We start from the raw sequence: 26,147 nt of genomic DNA, 5'->3' as shown, positions 1-26,147 counted from the left end.
AAATATATATATGTGCTCGACTGCTGCACAAACCCCCCGCATAGTTTTTTCTCTTTTTACCCTAATGCTTTTCCATGGTCTACTATATCTATCTTTGTGGTTCGCCGTTTATGGACAGCTGATCGACCATGTCTCTGGTCTCTTAACTTGAAAACCCCTTTTTTTCCCAGAAGAAAATCCTCGTCGGAATTATGATTATTTTCTTTCTAGAGTGTCCCGTTAGTGCACAAATATAGTCGCATGCGTGTAGAATCCCGGTCTATACACATTACCAAACAAATAGGCCTATTGTTTCTACCTGTTGGATACACACACACGCACCAAATTTGACTTGGCGCATTACCCACCAATGAGAATCATTTCGAGTGCTACCTTTAGCTTTTTCTTTCTCTCTCTCCCCCACCCGGAGAAAAGCGGGGATTATAAGGGAGAGAGAGAGAATATAGGTCTCGACAGGAAGTGGTTGGAATTTCTTTCTTTTTGTTTAAGAAGAAAACCAGCCCAATTTTTAGTTTATTTTTCTTTCTCTTTGAATCTTCCGCTCTAGAATTCTTTGTATGATCAACTCTTTTTTTTTCTATTTTTTATCGTCACCAAATTAGACACTGCCCTCCGTCTAATCATGGCCAGATCCGTTGAGGGCCTAGCACGTTGTGTGAATTTCATTTGAATCAATTTTGAGGGAAATCAGAGGTCTCATTAACACCTCCGCTCCATTTCCCGTTTGGCTCTAGAGGACGTGCCAATGAATAAAGCACATCCCTCCCCCCCTCTACGTCGTCCGCCATTGAATTGGATGGAAAGAAATTCCCTTTGACAGACTTAAATGAGCCGCTTTTCGTGTAACAGAATGAATCGACACGCAGTTGTTGTTTTTCCAAAACCAATAGAATTAAATGACTTGAGAAAAAGGTCAATTAAATCTAATTCTTTTCAGTTTAAAATAAAAAGGAATAGGCGAGAAAACTAAACGCGAAAAAAAGGGGAGGAATTGACAAAAGACGATTGAAAAGGAATGACCATGCTGCAGGTAGACACACAATAATGAAAAACTAAATTTTTTTTGAAAAGGTGGGAGGAAGAAAAAAAAATTCCAAGATGGCCGTTTGATATTTCCAGAAAAATAATCATTTAAAAAAACAAATTCTAGATCGAAAAAAACAAACAAACAAAAATGATTGTGAAATGACATCAAAGTCTAGTCGATTGGAAAGCTGTAGCAAACGGCGGTTAATTTTATGATGCGAGTCGCCCAAGAGTCGTCGCGCAACCACCATGTTGTATAACCAGAAAGCATCTCTTCTTCTTCTTCTGCTGTTGTATGGAAGAATGTTGTGTGTGTGCGTCAAGGCATCCCCAGAGGCGGGTAGAAGAAGAAGAAGAATCCCGCATAGTTTTGCTTATTCGATGAGCAAGAAATCAATGTGCCTCGGGGTTTGTTTTATACAGAAAAGAAATGTAAGCTCCTCCCCTTTCATTCGTCTGCTTCCCTCCACACCAGAAGAAGAGGAAGGGTGGAAAAAAGAAGAAAGAAGGGAGGGAGGAGGGAGGAGGAGGAAAGGATAGGGAATAGTGCTGTCTGCTATGGCGGCCATGGGATAGTGCCCAACGGTGCCGAAGGGCTAGAGCTCACACAGTCGTGAGATGTGCACGGTTGCGGACGTGTTTTCCCTTCGCTCCTCACATTCCCCGCTTATTTTTACAAGCTAGTAAAAGAGATACAACATCATTTCTCTTCTGAAATAAGTGCTATTTTTCATTTCAGGATTTTGTGTGCTGTGTTATATTCTCTGATCGTGTGTCAAGTGTGTTTTGTCTGTTCGTTTCCCATTCGTGTGCGATGAAGAAAAAGTCAACCAGACTTGAATAAGATCGGATTTACACTCTCTCTCGAATTGGCTTTACAACAACTTTAAGACCAGGAATTTATTTTTTTGAAGGACACACGTTTATCTTGAAAAAGTTTATTTCTTCTTTATTATTTTTTCGCTCGCCGATTCCACAATTTCCACCAACAGTTTATCGATTATGGTCATGGCCTTTTTACAACCTGACGCTCGGATTGGTTCACTCTAAAAAGCTCAAAATTCGTTTTTGTTTTTTGGTTTGCTCAAGTTGAGAAATTTTTGTTCAAAACAAGCTCAATCATCTTCAATCGGAAAGTGTTTCGTCGGAAGTGTGTTAGTTGCCCAAGTTGCCTTTTTCGATATCCTCCCCCCCAAAACACATCAGCAAGATGGTGCGACATCATCAACGGCTAGCCTCATCATCGGAGCGGATCGAAGATTCGTCCTTAATCACCACCGCCGCCACCACCTCCACATCGTCGTCGATGATGTGGAGGAGACGTTACGGCTGTCATTGCGGCAGCGTCCGGTGGCCAACTTGGCCTCCCATGCTCCTTTTGCTACTCCTCGTTTCGGTTGAAACGCTTTCTCTGGCCACCGTTACCACAGCTACTCGCATGCACTATATCCATTGGAATACCACCAACCCCATGTAAGTAGTCGGACTCTTTTTTCCAACATTTCACCATCTCGGCATTCCATAAGAGTTGTGTCAGGCGAAATCGACCGGTTTTGTTAGCACACACATCCTAATTCGGTTCAATCAGAAACTCTTTTCGATCGGCCGCACCTTTGTTTCTTGACCCTCTCGGTACTACACTAGACGTTACCTGTTAGAAAAAAGAAACAAGAAACTTTTACATGACTGAAAACAACTAGGAAAATAATGGCCCGACACTGAAAAGGTTGAAAAAACTGGTTGGCATTTTTTTTTCTTTCTGTCAGGCAGTTCTTGCAGGTTGTTGTTGTTGTTGCATCCCACCTGGGAAAACGAAAAAATTTGCATAACAACAATGAAATATTACAGACTATGTTTAGACTGGACGCCGGACCGTCACGCTCTCGAGACTCTTGTTGTTTGCCGTCTTATTGTATGTGTGTGACGTCATATCATGGAAATCCGTCAGATTGTGTTAGTCTGTGGTCTTCGTGTGGGAAATCTCGGTATACAAAGTTATAGGGGGGGGGGGACACAAGAGAGGATGGATGAGGAAGATAAGGTTTTAACTGTGGTTATAGACGGGTTTGTTTCGCGGTTTGTCGGTTGGTTGCGGTCGCTGTATTAAATTTTGATACATGAAAAGCCAATCGGTTGAATTCACCCCCTATCTCTGGGAGCTTATTTTTGGATGAAAATGTTGGTTTCAAAAGCGAATGGTATTCAACTGGCACTCGAGTTGTGTGTGCTAGGGCTCGGGCGAAATAAGACTCGAGATTTATGAGAGATAATTTACCGAACCCTGTGTGACGTCAATGTGTTTCTCTGCTGCTGGCCTCTCGTCCCCGTTTACATTTTTCTTTCTTTTTTGTCGTTATCTTCTCATCTCCACAAGTGGAGAAAGAGAAAAGGAATAACGAGCTGCTAAATCGGTTCTGGTAGCGGTTCGCTTCTAGTAGCCTTAGTTACCTTTTGTTTTGTGTTTCTCCTCTTTTGTTATTAAAGAAAAAAGAAGAGGCACCTTTATTTTTAATTTCTTTGCCCTACGACCCGTTTTTTTTTCTTTCCTCGACGACTAGTAGTGTGTCATAATAACAATAATAGGCTTGGCTTGGCTGCCAACTGGAAAAGAATTAGGCTCTAGACAACGTAAGAGGTACCATTTTTTTTTTTTCGTTTAAAATAAAATGTCAACTTTTTTCTTGTTTGTTACGCACTGCCTCTTTTCTCTTCTTCTTCCGTTTTGCTGCTTGGCAAGACACCTTCCCAGTCCAATTAAGACCAAAACTCCCCCCTCATCCGGTTTCTCTTAGCAGACTTTCTAAATATTTCCGATGGGGGGCGGCGTTGGCAGGGTGTTAGTTTTCAAGTGACGACGTCCTGTCATTGGAAACTATATTTTTTTTTCCTAATTCAATCTGTGTTTTTTTTTTATTATTTGCTCCGCAACAAACAGCTTCTATTCTATTTGTTCGTTTAGCCGTTTGATGGATTTAAACAGATAAAGAGAACAGTCCGGCCTTTTTTTTTTTTAATTCTCTCCAGCTCTTCTATTCAATTCTGAACGTACAAAAACACACTCTTGAGACGCTTTTCCATTACGGGCATACGCCTAAGCTTCTCTCCTGACAGATTAAAATGGCGTGTGTGCGATAATGGCCTCAGCATTCCTACGGGGATTTTCGATCCAGTCTCTGCCCTGCCCTGCCCTGCTGCTGTATATCTGTTTTTATAAGCTTCCTCCCTACTTCAACGGCCAGAGCTTTTGGTGACACTTTCAAGTTGACATGTAGCCGCTAATTCTCTTCGGCATATGTCACACGAAGAGCCAGACGCTACGCTACGGTCATCATTTTCAGTTCTTTCTTTTTTGTGACTTGATGATGAGTCTACAAGTTCTTTCATCTTTTATTTTTTGCTTTTTGCTGGTGCCATTCGCTTCTAATTGTTAATGAGGTGTCAAACAGTCGCACGTGGTGGGCCGAAAAAGTCTGACGAAAATTCTTTGAAATCGTTTCCTGCGTGGCCTTTTGCATTGAAAGAAATTGACAAATGACTTTTTGGCTTTTGTTGGTTTGGATTGAAGGACGGGCTAATTACTTTGGGGGATAAATAAATAGCACTGGTGTGTTTTTCGACAATGGACAAACAAGAGGAGGACGGTCTTATAGGTAACAGAGGAAACCGAGAACGAGGAGCTCATATTTTCTAACTCGAACGCTTTTTGTGTGATTGTTATTTTCATTTCTTTTTGTTCTCCCTGGCAGTCGTTTTCTTTCTTTTTTGTCTTGCTGTTTGTTTGTATATCTGCGTGTGGGTCTTTCGTCGATGACAGAAGAAAAGAGAAAACGACGGGGTGGGGGGCTGGTAACCGACGACGCCGTGAAGAAGAAGAACCGGAAAAACCGTGTAAAATGCCTATAAAAATAAAATAAAAACCGGTAACATTATCAACGAAATGGCGCAGGGGAAGAAAAAAAGGTACAAGAGAAAAGAGAGCCTACAGCTTATACACAGTTTGTGTGTAATCAACACTGGAGGAACGTTTTCTTCTTCTTTTTTCTCCTATCCCCCCTTCACCTAAACAAATCCTGGGCCCTTGTTACAACTTGTGGACCTTTTCATTTTCTTTCTGACTTTATTTGACGATGAATTTTCAGTTTTGACGAGCCGTCGTTAAAAGCGCACCGTGCGTCACAATAGGTAGAGGGGGGAGAGAAAATGTTGTGAAAAGGAGAAAAATTCCTTCAAATATTTTTGTGACGGAATAGAAAATGAAGAGATTTCCAAATTGCCGAGACAAGATTGTGACAGGAAGTGGCTTTTTTTTTTACAGTGTGCATTTTAAGTTGACAGATATGGTAAATCTTTTTGTTGATTTGGGGGATAGCCAGACAGACAACGACCTTTTGACTTGAAAAATAAAAATATGCCATTGGCGAAAAAAGAAAATTCCGGAAATCTTCTTGCGGATTTGAGTGGAATATGTCGACTCCCTGTCAATCTCGAATGAAATGTCACCTGTTTGGTCTGACTCTCTTGTGCTTCGTTAAGGCTCGATTCTTTTCTAGCCCTTTTTGATTCCTCTTCTTGTTTTGCTTCTGCTGGGAAAATGCGGAGGGGGGAAAAAGTCGAGTTTCGACTTGTCAAGCGCGTCATTTGAACCCCCCTCTTCTTGTAGCTACACAAAAGCTTGGTGGTGGTGGTGCCCACCCAACGAAAAGAATATATATATTCTTTCTCCGCATACCCCGGTTACTACCTCGTTTGCTTTTTCTTGGTTATTTCTCTCTCCTCTTCTTCACGCAGTGTGTCAACATGTTTCCCCCCTTTCAGGAATGGCTGGCATGTTTCCAACTTCTTTGTAACCTTCTTCTTTTTCTTCCCTATTTTGCTGCGATTTTTGAACTTGGCTTTGGCAGGTGTTGCTAGTTAAATGCGAAAACGTTGGTCTAGGCAACCGGATGTCTTGGGGAGGATTCAGGATCTTCTCAGAACCTCATTCATTTTATAGTTTTATTTTTTCTTGATGCTGCTTTTGTCTTGCCACTCAATTCCAAGAAGATGGTGGTGGCTATTAGCGCTGTTATCCGATCGATCAGTAAAGATGCATCTCGGATCATTCATCCCGGACAGTGAACGTTGTTTTACCTTTCTCTTCTTTTTACCTCCCACTACCACCCTGAAGAACTTGTAATACGCAATCGGCGTCGATGTTGCGCCCGCCAAAAAACCTCTCATCCTTTCCATCAAAGATGAAGAAGAAGAATAAAGTAGAAAATCCTTTTTCTAAACTCTGCGTGAGGCCCTTTTTTTTTCTTCTTCCCCCTTTCTCTCCCGTAAAGCTCTTCGGGTTGTTGTGTGTCTGTGCGGCCCCGTGGCGAAGTGAATCCATCAAGTTGTTGTTTGGTAAAAAAGAAGAAGAACGTCTTTCATTCCGTTCAACGAACGATCAGAATAGATAGGAGAAAGAAAAAAAGACTGAACATTAACATTCCATATAGAGAGGAATGCTGTATCTTTTTTTATTCTTCTTCGTCAACTACAAATGAGGTGAAAACACTAAGTCTGGTGGACATATCGCCGGGGATTGGTCAAGAAATAAAAACAAAATTTCGTTTTCGGGGGGTAAATGATGAGTCGCTTTGGGAGTTGGACGCGCATCTACTTATATGGGGCCATCCGAAGAGATAGATTCTCAAAATTTTGGCTTGAGCGCTTTATATTGTGCACTTGGGTGCCATTGAAATGCCATTATCCCTATTGGGTCCAAATGGTTTTTGATTGATTTTTACCTGAGGCTTTTTTTCTTTTTCTTTTCTTTTGGGACTCGATATCTTTTTAAAGGTAAAAGACCATCTGTGTGTGTGTGTGTGTGCATTGTGGCCTATGAGAGAGAGAGGCCGAGGGACACGAGACGAAGAATAGAAGAGATTGGAAATAAAAGAAAGAACTGTCTGCCCAAGAGAAAGAGAGTGCTCTTTTCACTGGACGAGAGAGAGATGGTACAACAAAAGAGTCCAGCCAGAGGTTTTTTTTTTTTTCAAATCCTCTAGAGTAAGGAAGGAGAAATATAACTGTCTCTCCTACTGGTACCAAATTGTAGAAGAAGAAGAAGAAACGTTGGGCCTTGTATCGCAGTTGGGGTTTCCATCTCCTTGGTCCTCTTGTCTATTATAAGGTATGGAGTTTGACCCCGAGACTCTCTTTCCTCCTGCAGAGCTTTTTCTTTCTTGAAAGAGGAACCTTTTGGCTACTTAATCTCCCCCCAGTTGACTCCCCCCTCAACAGCAGAGAACATCCCCCCTCCTTGAAATATGAAAAATATTATTTAAAAAGATCTTCCAGTTCTTCTCCAGGAAATAATAAGAAAGGAGAGATGTTTCATGACCCCCCATCTTGCGTGTAAGAGGGGGTAGTCAGGAGGAGGAGGAAGACACCACAGGATATCAAAAAAAGTAAGGGGGATAGATGGAAGAAGAAAAAAGTTGTACGGGGAATTGATTTATTCCAGTTCGATTATTATTAGATGCATTTCTTTTGTCTTTTCGAATCAACCAATATATCGTTAACAGTTTGAATAAATAAGGGAGAGAGAGAAAATAAAACCTTACAAGTTTTTGTGTGTACACCGTCGTTTTGAATATGCCGTGATGATGAAGGTGCCGCCATCATACCTTCCACCATCTTTTTTCCCCATACAAACTCGCCCATCTCTTTCTCTGTTGGAGGAATAAAAACATAATATCGCCCCGAAAAACCACAACTCCACTTGTGGTGTGTGTGTGTACGCATCCATGTCTTTTTTTTCTTCTTCCCCTTTTTACATTATATGCAGGCCAAAGTAGTATCACAACAACATGGTTGTTGTTGTTGTTGTGTCTGGCCATCTGCGCAGTCTCTCTCTTTTCCCTGCACCCACAGATAAACCCGCAATCTAAGCATTTTTCTCGTATTCGGTTTTGATTATCCAATTCGAAATTTTTCCTATCCCGCATGAACACACACACAATAACGGACAACAACAACAAACCCACACATTTTCTTGAATTATTATTATTTTTTTTTTCATTGAATGAAAGTCGAGACGATGATGATTTAAAGTTTAGCCGGAAGTCCGGAAGAAAAAAAGTGACAAGAAAGCGGCGAATGTAATCAAGCAAAATGGGCGTTGAGAGGGTGGTGGTGATGGTGGTGGGGGACACTAACATGTGCGTACCCGGTGCTTGGGTGTTGTTTTATTTTTGGTTTATATGACAGTTGACACTCTGACCTCTTTCTTTCTTGTTTTATTTTTGCCGCTAGTGCATAGTGTGAGTAATAGCTTTAATATATACAGACACACACATTTTGCGATAAAGTTTATTTATTTTTGTACTACAAGTTTTTTTCTTTTCTTCCCAGCCGCCGGAATTCTCACTCTTCTTCATATTTTTTTGAGCGAGGGGGGGAAAGGCTCTTTTGTCGATGTGTGCGCGCGGATGTGGGCCATTTCACAGCGGCAGGTTCAGACTTCTTGTGAATCGGATGCTGCTGGTTGGTGTGTGTGTGTTGCTTCTGCGGACTAGCTACAATGCCCCGGGCGGGGTTCTCTTGTATGAAAGAAAAAAAGGGCTACCTCATCTTTTATGCGCCAACACACAAGAGGAGACCAGCTTCTTCTTCTTCTTTTATCTATCTATACATCTAATATCCATCCACTTTTTCTCTCTCTCTCCTTCATGTCGAATGTTCCAGGCAAAAAAAAAAAAAAAGAGAAGGGGCCCCCCTCTCTTGGTAGGTGCGTGTGATTCACGCATCGTGATTGGAACATGCCTGCCAGTTACAGTGTTTATTCCTCCTTTTTCCTTCAGATACCCTCTGGCCATCTTCTTCTTCTTCTTCACTTCTGATGATGATGATCATCATCATCATTTCCTTGTGTGTCTGTATGTGTTGGGGTCCGCTATGGAGCCCCCAACTTGTTTCTTTTTTCTTTTTCTCCGTTATCTAAGCGCATCCGTGTCTGGTCTCTGCGGTACGTTGATCCACACGTGCGCGTCGTCCCTTTTTTATTTTACCGTTCGTGTAAAAAAACAATGGCAGAATATTTCGGCCCTTAATGAATATCTCTCCCACACATAGCGAAACAGATTTTCTCGGTTTGTGATGGATGAATTGCCAAAGACACGAGACACACACACACACAAAAAGGGAAATTGGACGGGGATTTTTTTCTTTTGTGGGGTGGAAGATGTTGTGCTATTGGGAAAATGTTGGCAACTTCAAAAGTTGAACGTTTTTTTCCCACGTTTTGTTACCGTTTTTCGTCCCTTATTTTTACAACCATTTCTCTTCGCCTTTTTTATTATTTCGCGTCTTCTCCGGGCATCTATATATAAGAGACACGACACACAAAAGGTCGTTGTGCAGGTAGAACCGTTTACGTGTAGGACTCGCCTCCCCGCTCTTCTCGTGTGTCGTACATGGGCGGGGCTAGACACAGGCAGAACAACTGCGGATGGAAGAAAAGAAAAAGAAAACTTTTGGCATTCATTCATTCGGGTCACAGTCGAACGCAGCAGGTTTTTCTCTTCTTCTTACCAACCGGTTAGCTTTTGTAGGGTTGGGTTTGTGATTTAAAAAAAAAATCGGTAGAAGCGCGCAATATACACGAGAAATAAAGAAAGAAAAGAAATATAATATAAATAAATAAATATAAAAAAAAGCGACTCTCTCGCGATGCGCTCAGCGATGACGTTGATCGAGTACCGCAGACTTGTCTCTTTTTTTTCTTTTCCTCCTTCTCTACGCAACCGAACTTTTTTTTGTGTGTTGTTCCTCTCCTTTTATATCTTTATATTATGTATACATATATGTGTGTGTGTGTGTACAGTGAGTCTATATCCCCTCCCGTTGATTCCCTTAAACTGATAAGCTTCTCCGTGCTTTTCTAACGTTCACACTTGATGGATCGGAGCGCGAGAGACGTTGTCAATCCGTCGATACGTTGCGGTCTGGTCCTCTGGTTCTTCTTACCTCCCAAAAGAGATGTTGTTATTATTGGGACCAAGAGGGGATTCTTCTTCTTCTTCTTTGTGAAAGGGACCTCTCGTGTGTGTGTCGCACCTGGTGGTTTTTTTTTTCACTGGCAAAGGCCCAGGCGGAACAACCGTTGTCGATATTTTATGTGAAGCGCCGAGAGGACCCCGAGGTAGAGAGAGCCACAAGTTGCGTGTGTGTGTCTCTCTCCCCTTCAACAAGAAGAAGAAGAAGAAAATGGTGGTGGTGTGGTTCGAAGCCGTTTAAATAAGAAGACGAAGACTCCCTCCGTATCGTGATTAATGGTTGGAGCCATTAAGGACAGAGAACTTTATGGGTATCGATGGGGAAAAACATACGGCCACACATGGCCCCCCCGCTTCACGCTCCTCCGGTACCGATTCCTCCCTCTCTGTTGTATACAAAATCCATCTTTTCTCTTTTTTGTGCCTCCGACTTGGAAGAAGAAGAAGAAAAAAGGAGGAGGAGGAGGGTATCCTGATAGTTTTTTTCTGGAGACGTATTAACATCCCATTTGCATTTTTGTGTTTGCCACAGCGATGGTTATCTCCACTCTCTCGTCTGTTTTCTTTTTTCTTTCCAACAAACCAGACCCCCGCTCTCTTAATTAACTTTTTTTGGGTTGTTGTTGTTGTTGTTTTCTCATCTCGTTCAGAGTTTCTTCATTGGTAGTTCTGGCAGTAGTTTTTTTTTTTTTTTCCGAAAACTATCGGCGGCTCTTGTTTCTCTCCTCGTTTCTCATCATCTGACGGTTCCAATTCTCCCAATGGTTCGGGTCGTGATTGTTTTTTTTTTCTCTCTCTCTTTTGGGTTGCTACTCTCTTTCACCTTGACGTTAGTTGCCATATACTACAACTACTTTACCTTCGACTCCGCCCATTTCTCTTTTCAATCAATTGGGAAGAAGTTCCCAGAAGATTATTTTTATTATTTTCTTTTTGCTCTTATTTTACCTTCCATTTTGGCCGAACGCGGTTAATTGCCAAGCTCTTTGAGGTTGGGCTCCCAATTAGCATAGATATTTTCTTCATTTCTCTGCACAAGTTTCGACTCTCTCTACTTCTTTCTTGTGTCGGTTCCTTTTTATATTTTTCTTGGGCCCAACAAAAAAAGAAAAAGTCAACTGATGGCAATCGTGCGGGGCAGGAGAGCTAGGGTGTCGTGATTCGTCATGTTCCGCATAATATTACAACTCGGAAAAAGTTTTTCTCTTCTTTCTACTACCTCCTATCTTTTCTTTTTTGATTTGTTGTATCTTCTCGGCAATTGTTTTGAAGGTTTTGTTGTTTCTCTCTCTCTCGAGGGCCTTTTGGAATTCTTCATTGAAAGTCGTGCATCGATAACCCTCTCACTCTGCTGGGGGGTTTCGGTGGTTTTTTAAAATTTCTCGGGTCTATTTTCTTTTGAAAAATTGTTTTGTCGAATTAGTCGAGTCGTCCTTTTTTCTTCTTTTCCGTTGATTGCGTGGTACCTCCTCTTCTCAGTCTCTTCTCGACATGTCCGTGTGCCGATGACGGACTCATTTGGGTGGGTTTTTCTTAATGAAATTTTCCTCTTTAATGATGATGATGGATCGCGTCTCCTTTAGTGGACTGCTCTCGGTTACATACAAGAGAACTGGTTTATGCGGCCGCCGAAGAGAGTCTTGACTTGTCGTGATTTCGGGATCCCGAAAACAAAAAATAAAAATTATCTTTATAGTTTCTGATGCCGATCGCCTATCTCTATTGATTGGCCAAGCTTCTTCCTTTCTTATTTCTTGTTCGTTTTTTTTTAAGTGTCTCGTCCCGATTTCTTTCACCTTGACGTCATTACAGACTCTTTAATGTTTTCTTTTCTCGTTTGTTGGCACCGAGGAGGCAAAAGGAAAGAGAGAGAGGAGGCCCGTCGAGGTGCTAGACTACATTTAGTTTGTGCCCACGGGGCAAAGAACGGATGGCGAATATATTCAGTAGATAATGTTCTTTATTAACTAAGTATTTATTCATTCCCCGGGATAGATTTAAAAGTCTAATGAATGGAATGGATGAAGGCGGGGAGAATGGCCGAGAAACGGAGAATAAAAGAAAAAAGAAAATAATAAAATAAAAAAAGTGTCTGGAACATTGGCATATGCCTGTGTTGTGCAGACACAAAAGAAATGAATAATATCCAAACGGACACGACTGAGAGGAGGTGGGCAAATAAGTCACGTCTCGTTGAATCCGCCCGATGGAAATTGACTCTCGATTATTTATTATTATTATTTTTTGGGTTTTGTTTACCCCTTTTTCCTTCCTCTCCTTTTTGAAGAGAGAGAGAGAGAAAAAAAAAAACTATTATAACCGGCGCTCACCTTGACGAATTAGCAACGGGCTCTACAGACCGAGACAACACAACAGCAGCAGGAGATAGAGCGACAGTGTGTGTGTGTGTGTGTGTGTCTACAACAACCCAAAAGAGTCGAACGGAGAATTCCGTTTCCTTTAATGAGAGGCAGCCCGAAGCCCGAAGCCAAAAGTTGACTTTAGTTGTCCAATGTTGTGATTATCTCTTGTTCCAGAGGGCTGGAAGAAGAAAGAAAAAAGAAATACTTTTCTTTCTTCTTTACCTTCTCTTTTTTTTGGCTGTTGTTGTTGTTGTTGTTGTTGTTTGTGTAAGATTCCTTTTGATTTTATAAAGAGATGTAAGAGTTTCCTTCGGTTGGCTTCACGCTCGGAACGCGCTGGGGTTTTATGAACAAGAAAAAAAACAAAAAAAGAGACTGGCGAAACCGACAGCCCCACTGATTATGACGTTTCTGTTAATGAATCAAAAAGTCTCGGTCCCTGCTTTTGGGCTATTTTTTCTCGGGTGATGATTGTCGTCGTCGTCTCCCCTCGGTTTGTTTTGATTTACACGTCGGCGGGGCCCCCCCATTCAAAATCCTTGTTGTCCTTGGTCATTGTTTTTGAGTCTGTCGGGAGTGAACGAGCTCCGTCACCATTCGACGAATCTGTCTGGCAGGGGGGCGCTAGAAGAAACGCACCAAAAGGAAAAAAATGTCTTCATTCGGATGCGTCGGCGTGATTTACAGCCCTTTTGTTGTTGGTTGTTGTATTGAGAGATTTTCTAGATTGGCCTCTCTCTTCTGGCTGGGCGTTGATCCGCAAAAACCGCCATCAGGATGGCTCCTTTCTTTCTTCTTCTTCTTTCTTCTCTCGGCTGTATCTTAACGATTTGTTATTTATTTAAATGAATTTCCGTCCGTCTGTCTGGCTTGTCTGGTTGGTTTTTCTTGTTGTTGCGCTGCGAGACGATCGATCGATACGCTGATGGATTGCATTGACGAGTCCCGTTTTCTCTCCCGATGCCTCTGAGCCTTCCAACGAGAATCTGGGGGTGTCGGCACGTCCTTTAAATGATGAATATTTATGACAATCGCCCCCTTGGCCAGTGGCTGCAACTGGAGTCGGTTCAACACCCATCATCCGATGGCGATGCCATGGAGAGAAAAACAAAAATAGGAAGAAAATTCTTTCTTTTTCTTTTTGGGTGAAATCACGCTCGACTTTGAATGTATTATCGATTCACCATCTTGTTATTATTATTACTATCATTAGAAATTTTTAGCATTGGGATTTTTTATTGTTTGATTTCTCCCCCCTCTGGGTTAGGAAATTGTAGGAGCGCAACACCTGACGCGCCAACATTCCTGTAGATCACCTCCGCCTCCCAAAAAGAGCCCCAAAACAACAACAACAACAACTCTGGACAGAAAAAAAAAAGAAATATATAAGACGCTCCTCCTCTTTAATGCTCGCTGATTGCCCTGGTAGAGATCGTCCAAAATTTCTTCTTTTTTTGTTGAGTTTTCTCCAGGAGCCTCTTTTATTTTGTTGCGTGTGCACATGCGGGGGGGGGGGGTTGTCATCATCATCTTCTCCCAAAAAGAAGTTGAGGGTCCTTTGGTGCGTGCTGCTGTAGTGGAACTTGTTGCGTGTGCCGTGTAACAAACGGACAGCGAAAGAAGAAAAAGGCCCAACTTGTGTTTCTTCTTCGTTAGGAATTCTGAGATTATATTCTCTCCCCGCGTTTGAATCGAAGAGTGCGATCTTTATGACGTCTCTCTCTCTATATTTTTCCCCCCTAGGAAATTCGAAAATATATATATATATGGTAATCGTCGCTGTGTGTTTGTGCCGCAGCCTATTCGATTGCCTTTTTGCTCTTCCGCCATTTATGACGGGTTACAAACGCTGTCGGGTTGGAGGTGCTAAAATACAATCGGGGTCCCCTTTTCTTTTCCGGGTGGAAAACAACAGCCGAATAAAAAGTTTGAGATAACAAAAAATAAAAATGTGAAATAAAACTAAAATTAACCTCTGTCCCCCTTTTGTAACCTCCCCCTAGAAAATATATCTTAACTCGTCGGTTTGTCCCGTCATAAAACGCTCGTGGGCCATTGCCGTTGTGATGCGACAGAGGAATCCTCATACAGGATCGTTGATGATTGAGCGTCGTAGCAGCTCGTAGGTGTATAATAAATACAAGCTGGTGGCTCTAGTCCTTATAATATCTCTAATGTCCTCCTTTTTTTTTGTAACGCGATCCGGAATCCGTTCGTTGTGTTGTAGTCGTGGTTACGTGTATGCGTGTGTCCGCTCAACCCTTTTTTCATAGCCAGGCCCCCCCCCCCCCTTCTCTCTCTATGTGTGTGTATTTTTTTCCGTCTTCCTGGCCCAGCCCGCCCAGCCCGGTGAGACGAAACCCTTGCAAAGACGAGCGCTAAAATATTAAAAAAAAAAAAATTGCTTGGTTTTCTTTTTTGTTTTGGGTGGGGACATCCTCTTTTACCCCTTTTTACACGAAGGCTAGAGAGAGAGAGAGAGTAGGAGGAGGAAAGAAAAAGAATCGATCTTGTTTCTCAAATGCAGCCACGAAGAACTAATTCAATTCATTTCTGATCCGCGGACTGTAAAACACAGCACACGGCAGCGCGCAACCCTTTTCTTACATGTTCCCTGTTTTTTTCATCCCTTTGAACAGGAGAGCGAGAACCCTCCTAACAAACTAATCGAATTAGAAATATACACGACACGTCGAGGGAAAACTCTCTGCTCGCCGATATGTATATCAAACAAGTAGGAATGTATGCCAACTAAGTAAAAGCTAGAGAAAACATGGGCACCCTTTGTAATCGCTTCCGCTGACTCGCTTCGACTTATGAAAACGAGATAAAAGTGAAACAAAAAAAAGAAAACAAAAAGAAAAAATTATCCTAAAAGTTTTTTAAACAAATTATTTTTGTTTTTTTCTGCCATTAAAAAAAGGACGAGCCAATTGTTTTTTTTGTTTCTCTTTCGGTTGTGTTGTTGTTGTTGATACCGACAGACACGCAGACAACAGTGTCCAGGTCATTAAACACAGTCAGAAAACAAAAACGAAATTTGAAAATTAAAGACGACGACGACGACGTTGACTTAGAAAAAACCCAAAAAGAAGACTACGACGGAGGAAAAAGTTGCACACGTTCAGTCCGAGCTGGAGGCGCACGGCTATTAGGAAATTTACGCGTCTTCTTTGTGTGTGTGGGGGCTCTCTTTTAGCTTTGGCCCTATATAATCCTTTTGTCTAAATAGTGGTTAATGACTGTGGTGTAAAACAAAAAGAAAAAGAAAAACGCTTTGACCTGTGATTAGGCAAACATAAGAGACGCCAAGAAGAATATTATAGGGAGTGTTTCAATTTTTTTTGTTTTTGTTTTTATTATTTTCTTGCCAAATTGTTGTCCCGTCTTCTGCCGGTGGTGATGCTCAGGGTGCCCTGGTCCCGCCAAAAAAAAAAAAAAAAAGTTGCCTCGGCATTCCGACCGACTGAACTTCCCAAAAAATGTCTCTCCCACTCTGTGCGTTTGTGGGACACACGAAAAGAAAACTAGAAATGTCTGCACATATTTTTAAGGCCCTTGTTTTGATTATTTTTGGGCCTATCAGTGACGAGAGCTTCTTGTCGTTTCATCTCTGCATTTTCTTTTTTTGTGGGTGTATATATTATGTACACACATCGATGGAGAGAGAAATAAGACGCCTAGGTCCATCTTGTTCTTGTCCACCACCGATCTCAATCGTTGGCCGGGGCAGAGATGATGGAGCTGCTTTCTCTCACACCAAAGATGGACGAGTGTACACCGGATAATATTATACACACGGTATCTCTATGTGTGTGTGTATATATATAAAAAGAATCAGAAAACGCACAGACACAATTTCTTTTATCAAAATAGAATTTCCTTCCTTCCTTGTTCATCATCATCGCCTTTTTTTCTCTCTCTCTCTCGAGCTGTTCTTATCGGTCACTGTGTATCTTAGCACCTTGAAGCCATTTATAGAAGAAGAAGAAGAATTCTTTTGCCTTTCCAACTCTCTTGATCTTGTCTCGTACCCCTACTACCATCGTGTCTCTTGCACGCTCTCTCAAACTCACGCGATCCATTGTGTTTCTTTCTTTAAATATTCGGGGCTTCTTCTGCTTCTTCTTCTTATTATTTTTCCCAACAACTCCTCCAGTTAACCTGACGAGAGACAACAGACCTCTCTCTCCCGATAAAGGGGGGCGAATAATTTTGTTTGTTTTTTTCCTTTTCATTTGATCGCCATAAAAGAGAGAAGCTGACACTCGGACTTTGTTCGACTTTGTTCACATTTTTTGACAGACGACGACGACGACGACTGTCCAATATGGCCATCAGTCGTGTGTTTAGTTCTATCGCACATCGGACGTGATTGATCTGTTTCTCGTTCACGCGTTTTACGACCCCGCTTGTTTCGTGACGCTGATCCAACAGAGTCTCTAATTAATATTCATTATTAAAAAGGAAAAGAATAGGAAAAGAGTCGGGGTCAGCTCTCGCAGCAGTAGCCATCGCACGCACCTCCCAGCCTCACCGAGGAAAAAGGGATGTATATTTTCGAATGCGAAGAAATCACGTTAGTTCCAACCCGACTTTCGAAAAATGGGCTTTCGTGTATAAACCTGTATATGGCGTTTGATGTTGGAATGATTGGGACGATTCATCATTGCCTCACTGTGGGTGTTGATGGGGGGGCTTGAACCAGTTAAGGTCCTCCTGATTTTGTCTGCCCGGCTCGAGGGGGTCAAGTGATTCGGATTTGAGGCTCGTTTCTCTCTCTCGCCGAGACCCATCCTAACTTGTCTTGTCTGTGTACATTCTTGAAGACTCTTGAGTTTACGATCTAATTAATTGAATCAGTCGGTCTGTCTGCGCGCCGACACAAGAGAAGAAAAAGAGCCGTTTGTGTTGCTGTAAATGCAGATGAATTGGGCGGGGTCGCCTCACTTTTTTTTTGGCTTGACTCTTTTTTTTCGCTGATGATGGAGAAATAGACAAAGAAGATGGTTGCCTGCGCATTCGGTGTATCGCTAGCCAAGCAGGCCAAACGCACAAATTGAACATTGAAAGAATCGCAGACGCCGAGAAGAAGAAGAAGAAGTAACGGGACTAACTCTTTCGGTCGGCTTGTTGGACGAACGTGTCCGCCGCTTATAACCGGGGCAAACCTCCTTGTGTGTGTATTTTTTTTTTCTTTTTTTCTTTTTCCCCATTTAAGGTCTGAAAACATTTTTACGACATACACACACGGGCCGCGGTCACAAAAGGCCGCTTATGCATACGAGTCTCCTTTTTTTTTCTTTCCCGTTTTTGTCTTTTTAAAAAAGTTGGCCGCCCTCGTGAATATTTTTCCAAAGGGTGCGGGGTCGGGGTCCCTTACGAAACGGGAGGAAGGGAGGAAAAAAAAAGAAGAATAATAATAATAATAACAAGTGTAACAATTGTATTTTTATTCGCCAGTTGGTAATAATGACCGTTGATGAGAGGCAATCTTGGGCGCTCCAGCTGAAAACATCAGCTGTTGTGCAGAGGGCTGCAAGTTTCCAATTTTTGTGCCTGCCGGAATGAGTCGGTGGAAAGTCGTGGCCTTTTGCCTTCCTTTTGAGCTTATTTTTCTTTTAATTTTTTGGGGAAGGAATATCTGAAAAAGCCTCGTGTCTTGCAGTTGTTCAAACGAGATTGGAAGTCAAACGAGCCTTTTGGGTGCTGGAAAACTCTAGCCCAATCGACTTTTAGGAGATAAACAACAAAACGAACATAACTCGAAGTAAAAAAAAACGAGAACGAAAAGAAGAAGAATGAGATAAAAATGAATAACGATCGAGAAATGGAAGTTCGTGAGCCAGCCGGAGCGCCTCATTTTGTATATGAACTCGCCAATGATTGGGAACAGGTTTAGATTGTTTGCTGCGGTTGACGTGATTCCTTCAACTAGACACATTGCCGTTCATCAAAAACACGGGGAGGGAAATAACCCAAAACAAAACAACAACAAAAAATTGACAACTCACACACGATGTTGATTGAAACGTCAGTCTAAGGCCCGGTCGGGACAGGTATCGACAGCGTCCATCTTCTTCTTCTTCTTTTGGGTTTTTGTTTGTTTTCTTCTTCTTCTTGTTCTTCCTCGGCATGTCCGTGACTTTGGTTTCGTGTCGATGCCCGAGTGATTGATTTCTACAGGAGGACCAATGGCGTTTGAATATTTTTTTTAAATTTCCCCCATTTCTTTTGGGGGGAAAACTAGAAAATTTGGTCGCCTTTCTTGCACCAGTTTGTCTGTGCTAGGGGGAAATGTCGTTTGTTAAAGCGGACGAGGAACATTTTGAGGTTAGTCCAAAGCAAGTGGGGGAGGGAGAGAGAGAAAGGAGTGGGTTGTTGGTCAGGTGATTTAAAGAGAGGGGGGATTCGAATCAGGTATTTAAACGTTTTTTCGGAAAAGCCAAAAGAAGAAAGAGAACGAGAAATGAATCGATTGGCTACGGCGAGAGAGAGGCTCACAAGAAAAAGGAACTTTTTTCGGTCTCCCCTCTCTTTCTCTCTCCTGCTGGTAAAAGGTGAAGCAGAAGAAGCAAAAGAAGAAGAAGAAGAAAGAGGGGAATGTTTCTTGGCGTTGCGGGGAGCCCTTAAAGTAGAAGAAGAAGAAGAAGAAGTGGAGGAGAGAGAGAGAACCACTCGATAAGAAGAAAAGGAGATGGAGGAGGAAAAAAATAAAATGGGCGGCCATTTGAAAACTCTGCTGGAAGCCATCGCGCTCCGGCCTTGGCGGATGCCTCATCCACTCAATTCTCCTTCGTTTTTTTCTTCTTCAACAACACAACAACACACCACACACACACACTGGACGAACCACTTGTTCCCTGAGGCCAACTCGAGAAGTTATCTCGAGAGAGAAAAGAATACAGAAATACACGATGTTTCACCTTTCCACCCGAAAAACAAAACAAAACATCGACGCGCTTTCGATTCGAAATCAAACGGCAGACAACAACCCAACAAAAATTCACTTTTTTCCCCTTCTTTTCTTTCGTGTGTGTCTGTTCTGTTCTTGCACATCTTCGTCATCTGGAACAAAAACATGCGACCACTTTCTATTTCCCATAAAGCGATCGATTCGAAACGATTTCTAACCGATAACATAAAAGCCTGTGTAGAAAGTGCACGACCTCTGATGAAGATGATGAAGACTTTTCTCTCTCTCTCTCTCTCTTGTTTTCATTTCGCCCACATTCTTGAAACGAGAAAAACCGAAACATTTGGCAGTTTCCAATCGAGTCCATTTGACCAATCGGCCATTTATCCGATGAGAATTATCTTTGATTGGGAGAAAGTTGTGGCCTGAACTGAGATGATCGGGGATCGTTGCTTTTTTTCTTTTTATACGCGGAGGAAATATAATTATGAAGAAAAATAAGTTAAGAAATAAAATATTATATGATAAGATGTTGAGTGTGTGCGCGCCAAACGCTTCGGGGGCGAATAGGAATGAGAGAGAGAATTGTTATATTACCTTTTTTTTCTACCTGAGTCTGGGAGAGTCTAGGAGAAGAAGAAGAAGGAAGAAAACAAAAATCCCCTCGTCTTCTTCTTCTTCTTTCGATTCGTGACTTCCATTTCACGCGCGCTTCAGCCCCCTCGGTCTATTCGTCGTCGGGATATAATTTGAAAATGTGTTGTTGTTGTTGTTGTTGTGTGGAAGAAAGAAGAAAGTTTTTTTTTTTCCAGTGGTGAGGGGCTAGAGACACGCTTCCATCCCCCTATTTCGATAAGACAAAAAACCAAGAAATGAATAAGGAAAGAGAAAAGAAGAGGGCCTGACTACTTTTAAGGGCGCAACTAGACAAATACCTATTTTTAACGTTCATTCAACCAGCAATTTGGCTTGTGTTGCCTATATGGTCTTGTCTGTGTGTGCGGAGAGGCAGTTGAAATTGGTAAAAAAAATCTTGTTGAAAATATTTTTTTTTCCAATCTTCATTTGGATAACCAGCCCCCATCCGCATTAGTGGCCTACTAAGTGTAGTGTCTTGACCTTTGTGTGTGTACGATAATGCGTAATTTCTTTCTCGAAAGATCAAGGCAGTTTTTTTAATTCGTTTCTTTTGTTTGTTTTCTTTATAGATTCCGGATAGACAATACAGATCACATAATCGACGTGAACAAGAACAACATTCCGTTCGAGTACGACCAGGTGAACATCATATGTCCAGTTTACACGCCGGGGACGCACGAGGACGACGCGGAAAAGTACATCATTTACAACGTGTCGAAGGAGGAGTACGACACGTGCCGCATCACCAATCCAAACCCGCGGATCATTGCCGTCTGCGACAAGCCTTACAAGCTCATGTACTTTACCATCACCTTCCGTTCATTCACGCCTCAGCCCGGAGGGCTTGAATTCCGACCCGGACAGGATTACTATTTCATCTGTACGTTTCCATTTGATTTGATTCGCATTAGGATTTTTTCGGTGTTCATTCAAAACGCTTTCCCAGCGTTTTTCGATGATTGCAGTTCGTTATGTCTATAACCGTTTTCTCCTTTTTTTTTCTATAGCGACGTCGTCCAGAGACGATTTACACCGACGCATCGGTGGACGGTGCTCATCCCACAACATGAAGGTGGTCTTCAAGGTCTGCTGCAAAGCCGAGGATTTGGACAAAGGTGAGACGATTATTTCTTTTTTCCCTGCTTAAGAAAATGATGATTTAACGCCATATGTTTTTTTTTTTTCTTTTTCTTTCCTTTAACCCAGCAGGAACAACCGCAGGACGGCCGGCTTTGCCCAGCACTACGACATCGACGACCATGTCCACCATATCGACGAGCGTTGCCGTGATGAACAGCACGACCACTCAGGCGCCAGTTATCCCCACTCGCATCATCACCACTCAAGTGATGCTGCCGTCTGTCACTTCTCCTCGCATGCCACCACACTGGAAAGATGTGGAAATTCAGAGTTTCAGTGTCCGGACCACTACGAAAAAATCAGGTAAAATCAATATTAAATGATTATCAACAAAAAAAGTAAAAAATAAAATAAATGTACGATTTTTAACGCTCTGTTTGTTTTCCATCAATAGATGATTTCGATAAATTATCCAACGAAGTGGTGAAGAATGAAGAATTGACGTCGAAATCGAGCGGCGCCAGACGGCAAGTCGTCCTCAGCCCGCTGTCTACTCTTATTGCGGCCGGTCTTGTAACCCTGGTCCTCTTCAGGGTCCGATGAAAAGAATAAATACAACAACCACAGCAGCAGCAGCAGCAGCAACAACAACAACAACAAACAAGAAGAAGTAGAAACAAGTCTCTCCTCTCTCATCACCGTCACGCTCGCTCGCTTTCCCGACTTTTGCTGTCACATCGATACTCGAGTCGTGTCGTTCATCCTCGCCAGCAAAACATCAAACTAGACATCAAGGAATCAAACAAACAAAAAACAATGAAGGAGAAGAAATGCGACCAAAACAACAACTAAACACAACCAAAAGAAAAAACAAAACAAAATCGTAACACTAAAAAAAAAGGTGAACGGGACCATTTCGTGACATAACTCTTTTTTTTTCTCTGTGTGTGTGTGTGTTTTATTCTTCTCCATAAAAAGAGAGAGAGGCGGGATTAACGGCGACGCGCACTACGTTTTTTTCGGGGGGGTTGGAAATTCCTTCCTCAAAAGGTGACCACAGTCTCCTTCTTCGTGAATTTTTGTGTTGTGCAACATCTTTTGGGTTTTCTGCTGGCCGTCGTGAAAAGAGGTGGGAAATCCTGCATAGTGAAGAAGAAGAAGACCAACCAAAAAAAAATGTGTAACAAGGAAAGCCTCTCTTGTCTGCCTCCTCCTCCCCTGTTGTTGTTGTTCGTGAAAGGAAATCGGCGACGTGTCAGTGACATTGTTGAATGACATTTTGCGAATGCGTTTCTTTTTGTTTTGTTTTCCATCGAGAGAGAGAATGTGACGTAATGCGAGAGAGATCCCCCCCCTTCGTCCCAAGTGCCATATACTGCCCCCCTGACCGCCCTCTCTCTTATATTTTCTCCCGATCAATATGTATGTAATTAAACAAAAAAAAAGAAGAAAAAACACAAAAAAAAAATAATGTTGACTTCCACCCTCCCCCGTTCATCGTTAGCAATTTGTATCGTTGTGTAAAATCGTGATCACTCCTCCTCCTCCTCTCTTATTTTATAGATCATCCAAAGTGTGTCTTATTCATTTTGCGAGATCTCTGTGGATAATATTTGCTTTATATTTTTTTTTGGTTCGTTTAGTTCCCTTTTTGGGTCCCTCCGGCATCAACAACTTTGCCTTCTTGTCCGTTTGCGTGATGACAGCAGTCGAATGGCGTCTTATAAATACGCCCTTTTTGTTTTTTCTTCTTTTCTTTTTTGTTTTTTCTTTCCCCCTGTGTGTCACACTGTTGGAATCATCATTTTTCAAGTTTCTCCGACACTCCACCATCTTTTTATTTTCCGAGAGAGAGAGAGAAATGTAGAGGATACCAGAGACTTTTTCTCCTCAACAGATGAGTCCTCCTCTTTTGATTTCTTTCGGAGAAGAGAAAGAAAAGATGGTGGAAAAGATAAGCAAAGTGCCAACAGCGCTCGGTAGAACCAGTTTCTTTTTCTACAGGCTCTCCTCCTCATTCCTTTAACTCCGATATCATCCAAAAGTCAAAAACTATTTCCCCCCATTCTCTATATACACTCACTAACACACCGGCGGACTTACATCATACTATTACCATCATTATTATTGATTTGTTTTCCCTCCAAAAAATTTTTTTTTCTTCGACATTTTTTCTTCACCCCTCCAACTTTTTCTTTTGTGTCTCTCTCTATTGAGGAGTGGCTTGTCCATAGTGTACAGTTTTATGTTTAATTCAACATATAAGTACTCGAAACGTTTGATAACATTTATTTTTGACAAGGAAGGTGAAGAAGCGTGGGAGTAATTTAACACACACACAGACGCGGAACAAGGAGAAAGAAAACATGGCTTACATAAGATATTGTCTTTTCGTATGTAAATAAATGTACCATAGCTCGCTGTACAATCACATATAAAGTTAAAACAAGAAATTGAGTTAAAAGCGATATGCGGGGGGGTTTGAAAACCAAACAAACAAAAAAATCAAGATCGTTAGTTTTGTAAAACAGATATCAGAAAAAGTCTCGACTCGGAGAAATGTGGCGTCTCGTGTTTTGTCTATTAGCCGGTTTTTCTCTTCGCGCTATCGTTTCCTTTCACTCCCCCTTGTTTCTGACATTACGGGAGGGAGGAGATTTGCGTGAGGGATGACGTTCAGTCGACATGTTAAAAAAAAAAATTAGACGTGTTTTTTTTTCTGTTGGTGTACATCCGTGTCAAGATATTTATTTTGATTTCGATAATGAATTTTTTAAACTTTTCAGTTCGCCCCCTTCCGATTAAAAAAAAAAAGAAAAAAAAAGAGGAATTTTGTTTGCGTGCGTGCGTGTGTGTATGTGTGTGTGTGTGTGTTACTAGCCCAATTTTTCTTGTCCTTGTGCATTACACATTTCCCTTTATAATCCTCCACACAAACACAAAACACTCCCCGACTTTTGGGGGTTTACCGCTCCTCCCAAACATTCTTTAGTTTTTTTTTTTTCAATTTCTCTATCGTGTACTCTATACTGTAAAGCTGTATACCTCTTGTTTAGAGTATCAAAATCGACCATTTACATACAACAACAAAAATAACTAAATTTCAATGAATATCCAAATGTAACCAGGAGCAACGGACCTTTTTCGACGCGCCTCTTACTGTTATTTTTTTCGAATTCATGTAACAACAGTCCCACACGTCTGTTTCTCTCCTACTTTGTTTTGTCTCCCCCCCCCCACCCACCCACTCCCGTGAATGTTGAATGGGTTTATTCCCGCTCCCAACTGATCCCGAGGTCTGTGCTCCTTACCTTTTTCTTTCGTCCCTCTACTCCCCCGGATTCTTTCAATCAGAAATTGTGTGCCGTTGACTGAAATTTGGGCAAAAAGTGCTTTCGATCATAAATTATACTGATAAAACAATGAGCTGATTTGTTTTCTTTTCTTTTCTTTTTTTTTTTTAAGTTTGGACCTGTGTGGTTCGTGTAATGGAATCTCTGGTTTGACAAAAGATTCCATGTTTCAGTGGAACCGTATTCCGAGTAATCACTTATCACAAAATGAAGCAACGGAAAATTCTCTAGTCCCTCGAGAAAAACGAGTCGGATTTTTTTTCTTCTCCCAGTTGTTGTTGTTGTTGTATGAGAGAGCGATGGATCGCGCTACCTGGTGACAATGGAACATCAAGTCGGACCACTTTCGACGACCAAGGAACCAAACACGTAACGCTAGTGGTTCGTGACTCTTGTACACACTCTCATAGGCACCGACAATTAATGGGGGCTGTCAAGAGTCCAGGGGCTTCCAAACTTCCAAAGCAACTGGGCATTTCTTCTCTGTCTAGTCCAGCCCCGGCTAACTTGGAGACAGACAGCAGCCAAATGGTACCATCAATGTATTGTGTTTATATATGTTGCTGCTACCTACAACCGGCAAGAGGGCAGTCAAATTCAACTCGGAAAACCAATGATCGTCGGTCAAGAGTTTTTTTGTTTTTTCCAACTATCAAAACTCGAGAAGGCACTATAAAAACATCCTGGACATCCTTAATTTTTGTTTTCTTTCTTGACTGGGAATACGGAGAAGAGACAGGAAAGGAATGGCTTGATTTGATAAGACGAACTTGCATCACTCACATGGCTGGAATCTTCTCGTTTAAAATTGCGTGCAGTATAAATAGAAAATAAAGGTGGAAACAAAAATACGTGGAAAAGGGAAGAATTCGAGAACAAACACGGCAAGATTTAGATCGACAAGAACTTTCACATTTTTCATTCAAATTTAGTTGGAAATATTTGGCAACGTTTAAGAAATTTCCGACCTGTCAAATTCAGTCGTCTGCAGCAGTCATCATCTTCACGAGTGCTCTGTTTATACCTGTTTCGAAACGTTTTGTTCGTCGTAGTTATCTACTTAAATATTTAGACGGTTTTATTCAATTTACGTGGCTGAAAGTGAAACTCGAAGCAATGCAGAAATCCATTACGTGTTTTTTTCCCCCTGTTTCCTCGAGTATCCAAACAATCAGCAATCGGAATTCCTTTGACAACGTGGCCACCCAAATGACACTTGGAAACGAAAGAAGCATATAAGCTGCTGGTAAGTCCATAAGTCCACTCACGTTTCTAATCGAATATGGAAGCCTCTTTTTTTCTCCCCACTAAATTATTAGAGTTGGTTTCCCTTTTGGAAGAAAGTTTGGTTGGGCTATTTTCGTGTGTCTTATCTCGCTCTAGTCGTGATCCCGTATAATTGATGGATCTCTGTCCTTTTTTTGACGCCATGTGGCCTTTTCCACTTTTTACCCCTTTTTTGGTTTTTCTCGGTTACCTTTTCCGTTTCCAACCGTCCAGCAGGCCCCATCCCAACACGCAAATAGTAACAACCGTCTAAGATAAGGGCAGCTGCAAGATAATTCTTAATAAATTATTCTAAAAAAGTTCAAGTTGAAAGAAAGAATAAAAGGGCGTCGATGACCAAGCAGAGTTCCGTTTCTGAGTGCCGGCCTCATCATCAGCAGACAGAAGCGCTAAGAGAAAGAAGATGATTCGGAAATATTGTTGGGGGTTGTATAAAATTCAGGTAGAAACAAAAAGT

General features: G+C 41.8%; 1 protein-coding gene across 2 annotated transcripts; it reads left to right on the top strand.

Annotated features, from left to right (window-relative positions):
- Nucleotides 1–1,618: 1,618 nt before the first annotated feature.
- On the top strand, nucleotides 1,619–24,476 carry LOC124201666 (ephrin-A5-like). Of its 2 annotated transcripts, none has more exons than XM_046597839.1 (5): nucleotides 1,619–2,499; nucleotides 20,540–20,850; nucleotides 20,978–21,085; nucleotides 21,180–21,413; nucleotides 21,505–24,476. In XM_046597839.1, exons 1-5 carry the CDS (start codon nucleotides 2,237–2,239, stop codon nucleotides 21,651–21,653), a joined length of 1,065 nt encoding a protein of 354 aa, XP_046453795.1. In that variant the 5' UTR covers nucleotides 1,619–2,236; the 3' UTR covers nucleotides 21,654–24,476. The 2 variants fall into 2 exon arrangements, with proteins under 2 accessions (XP_046453795.1, XP_046453787.1); XM_046597831.1 differs by having other exon boundaries at nucleotides 1,621–2,499; nucleotides 21,177–21,413.
- The last annotated feature ends 1,671 nt before the right edge of the window (nucleotides 24,477–26,147 follow it).

Source organism: Daphnia pulex, chromosome 2 (assembly GCF_021134715.1).
Source record: "Daphnia pulex isolate KAP4 chromosome 2, ASM2113471v1".
Classification (NCBI taxonomy): domain Eukaryota; kingdom Metazoa; phylum Arthropoda; class Branchiopoda; order Diplostraca; family Daphniidae; genus Daphnia; species Daphnia pulex.
Note: the sequence above shows the minus strand (reverse complement) of the source record. Positions and strands in the feature narration are given on the sequence as shown.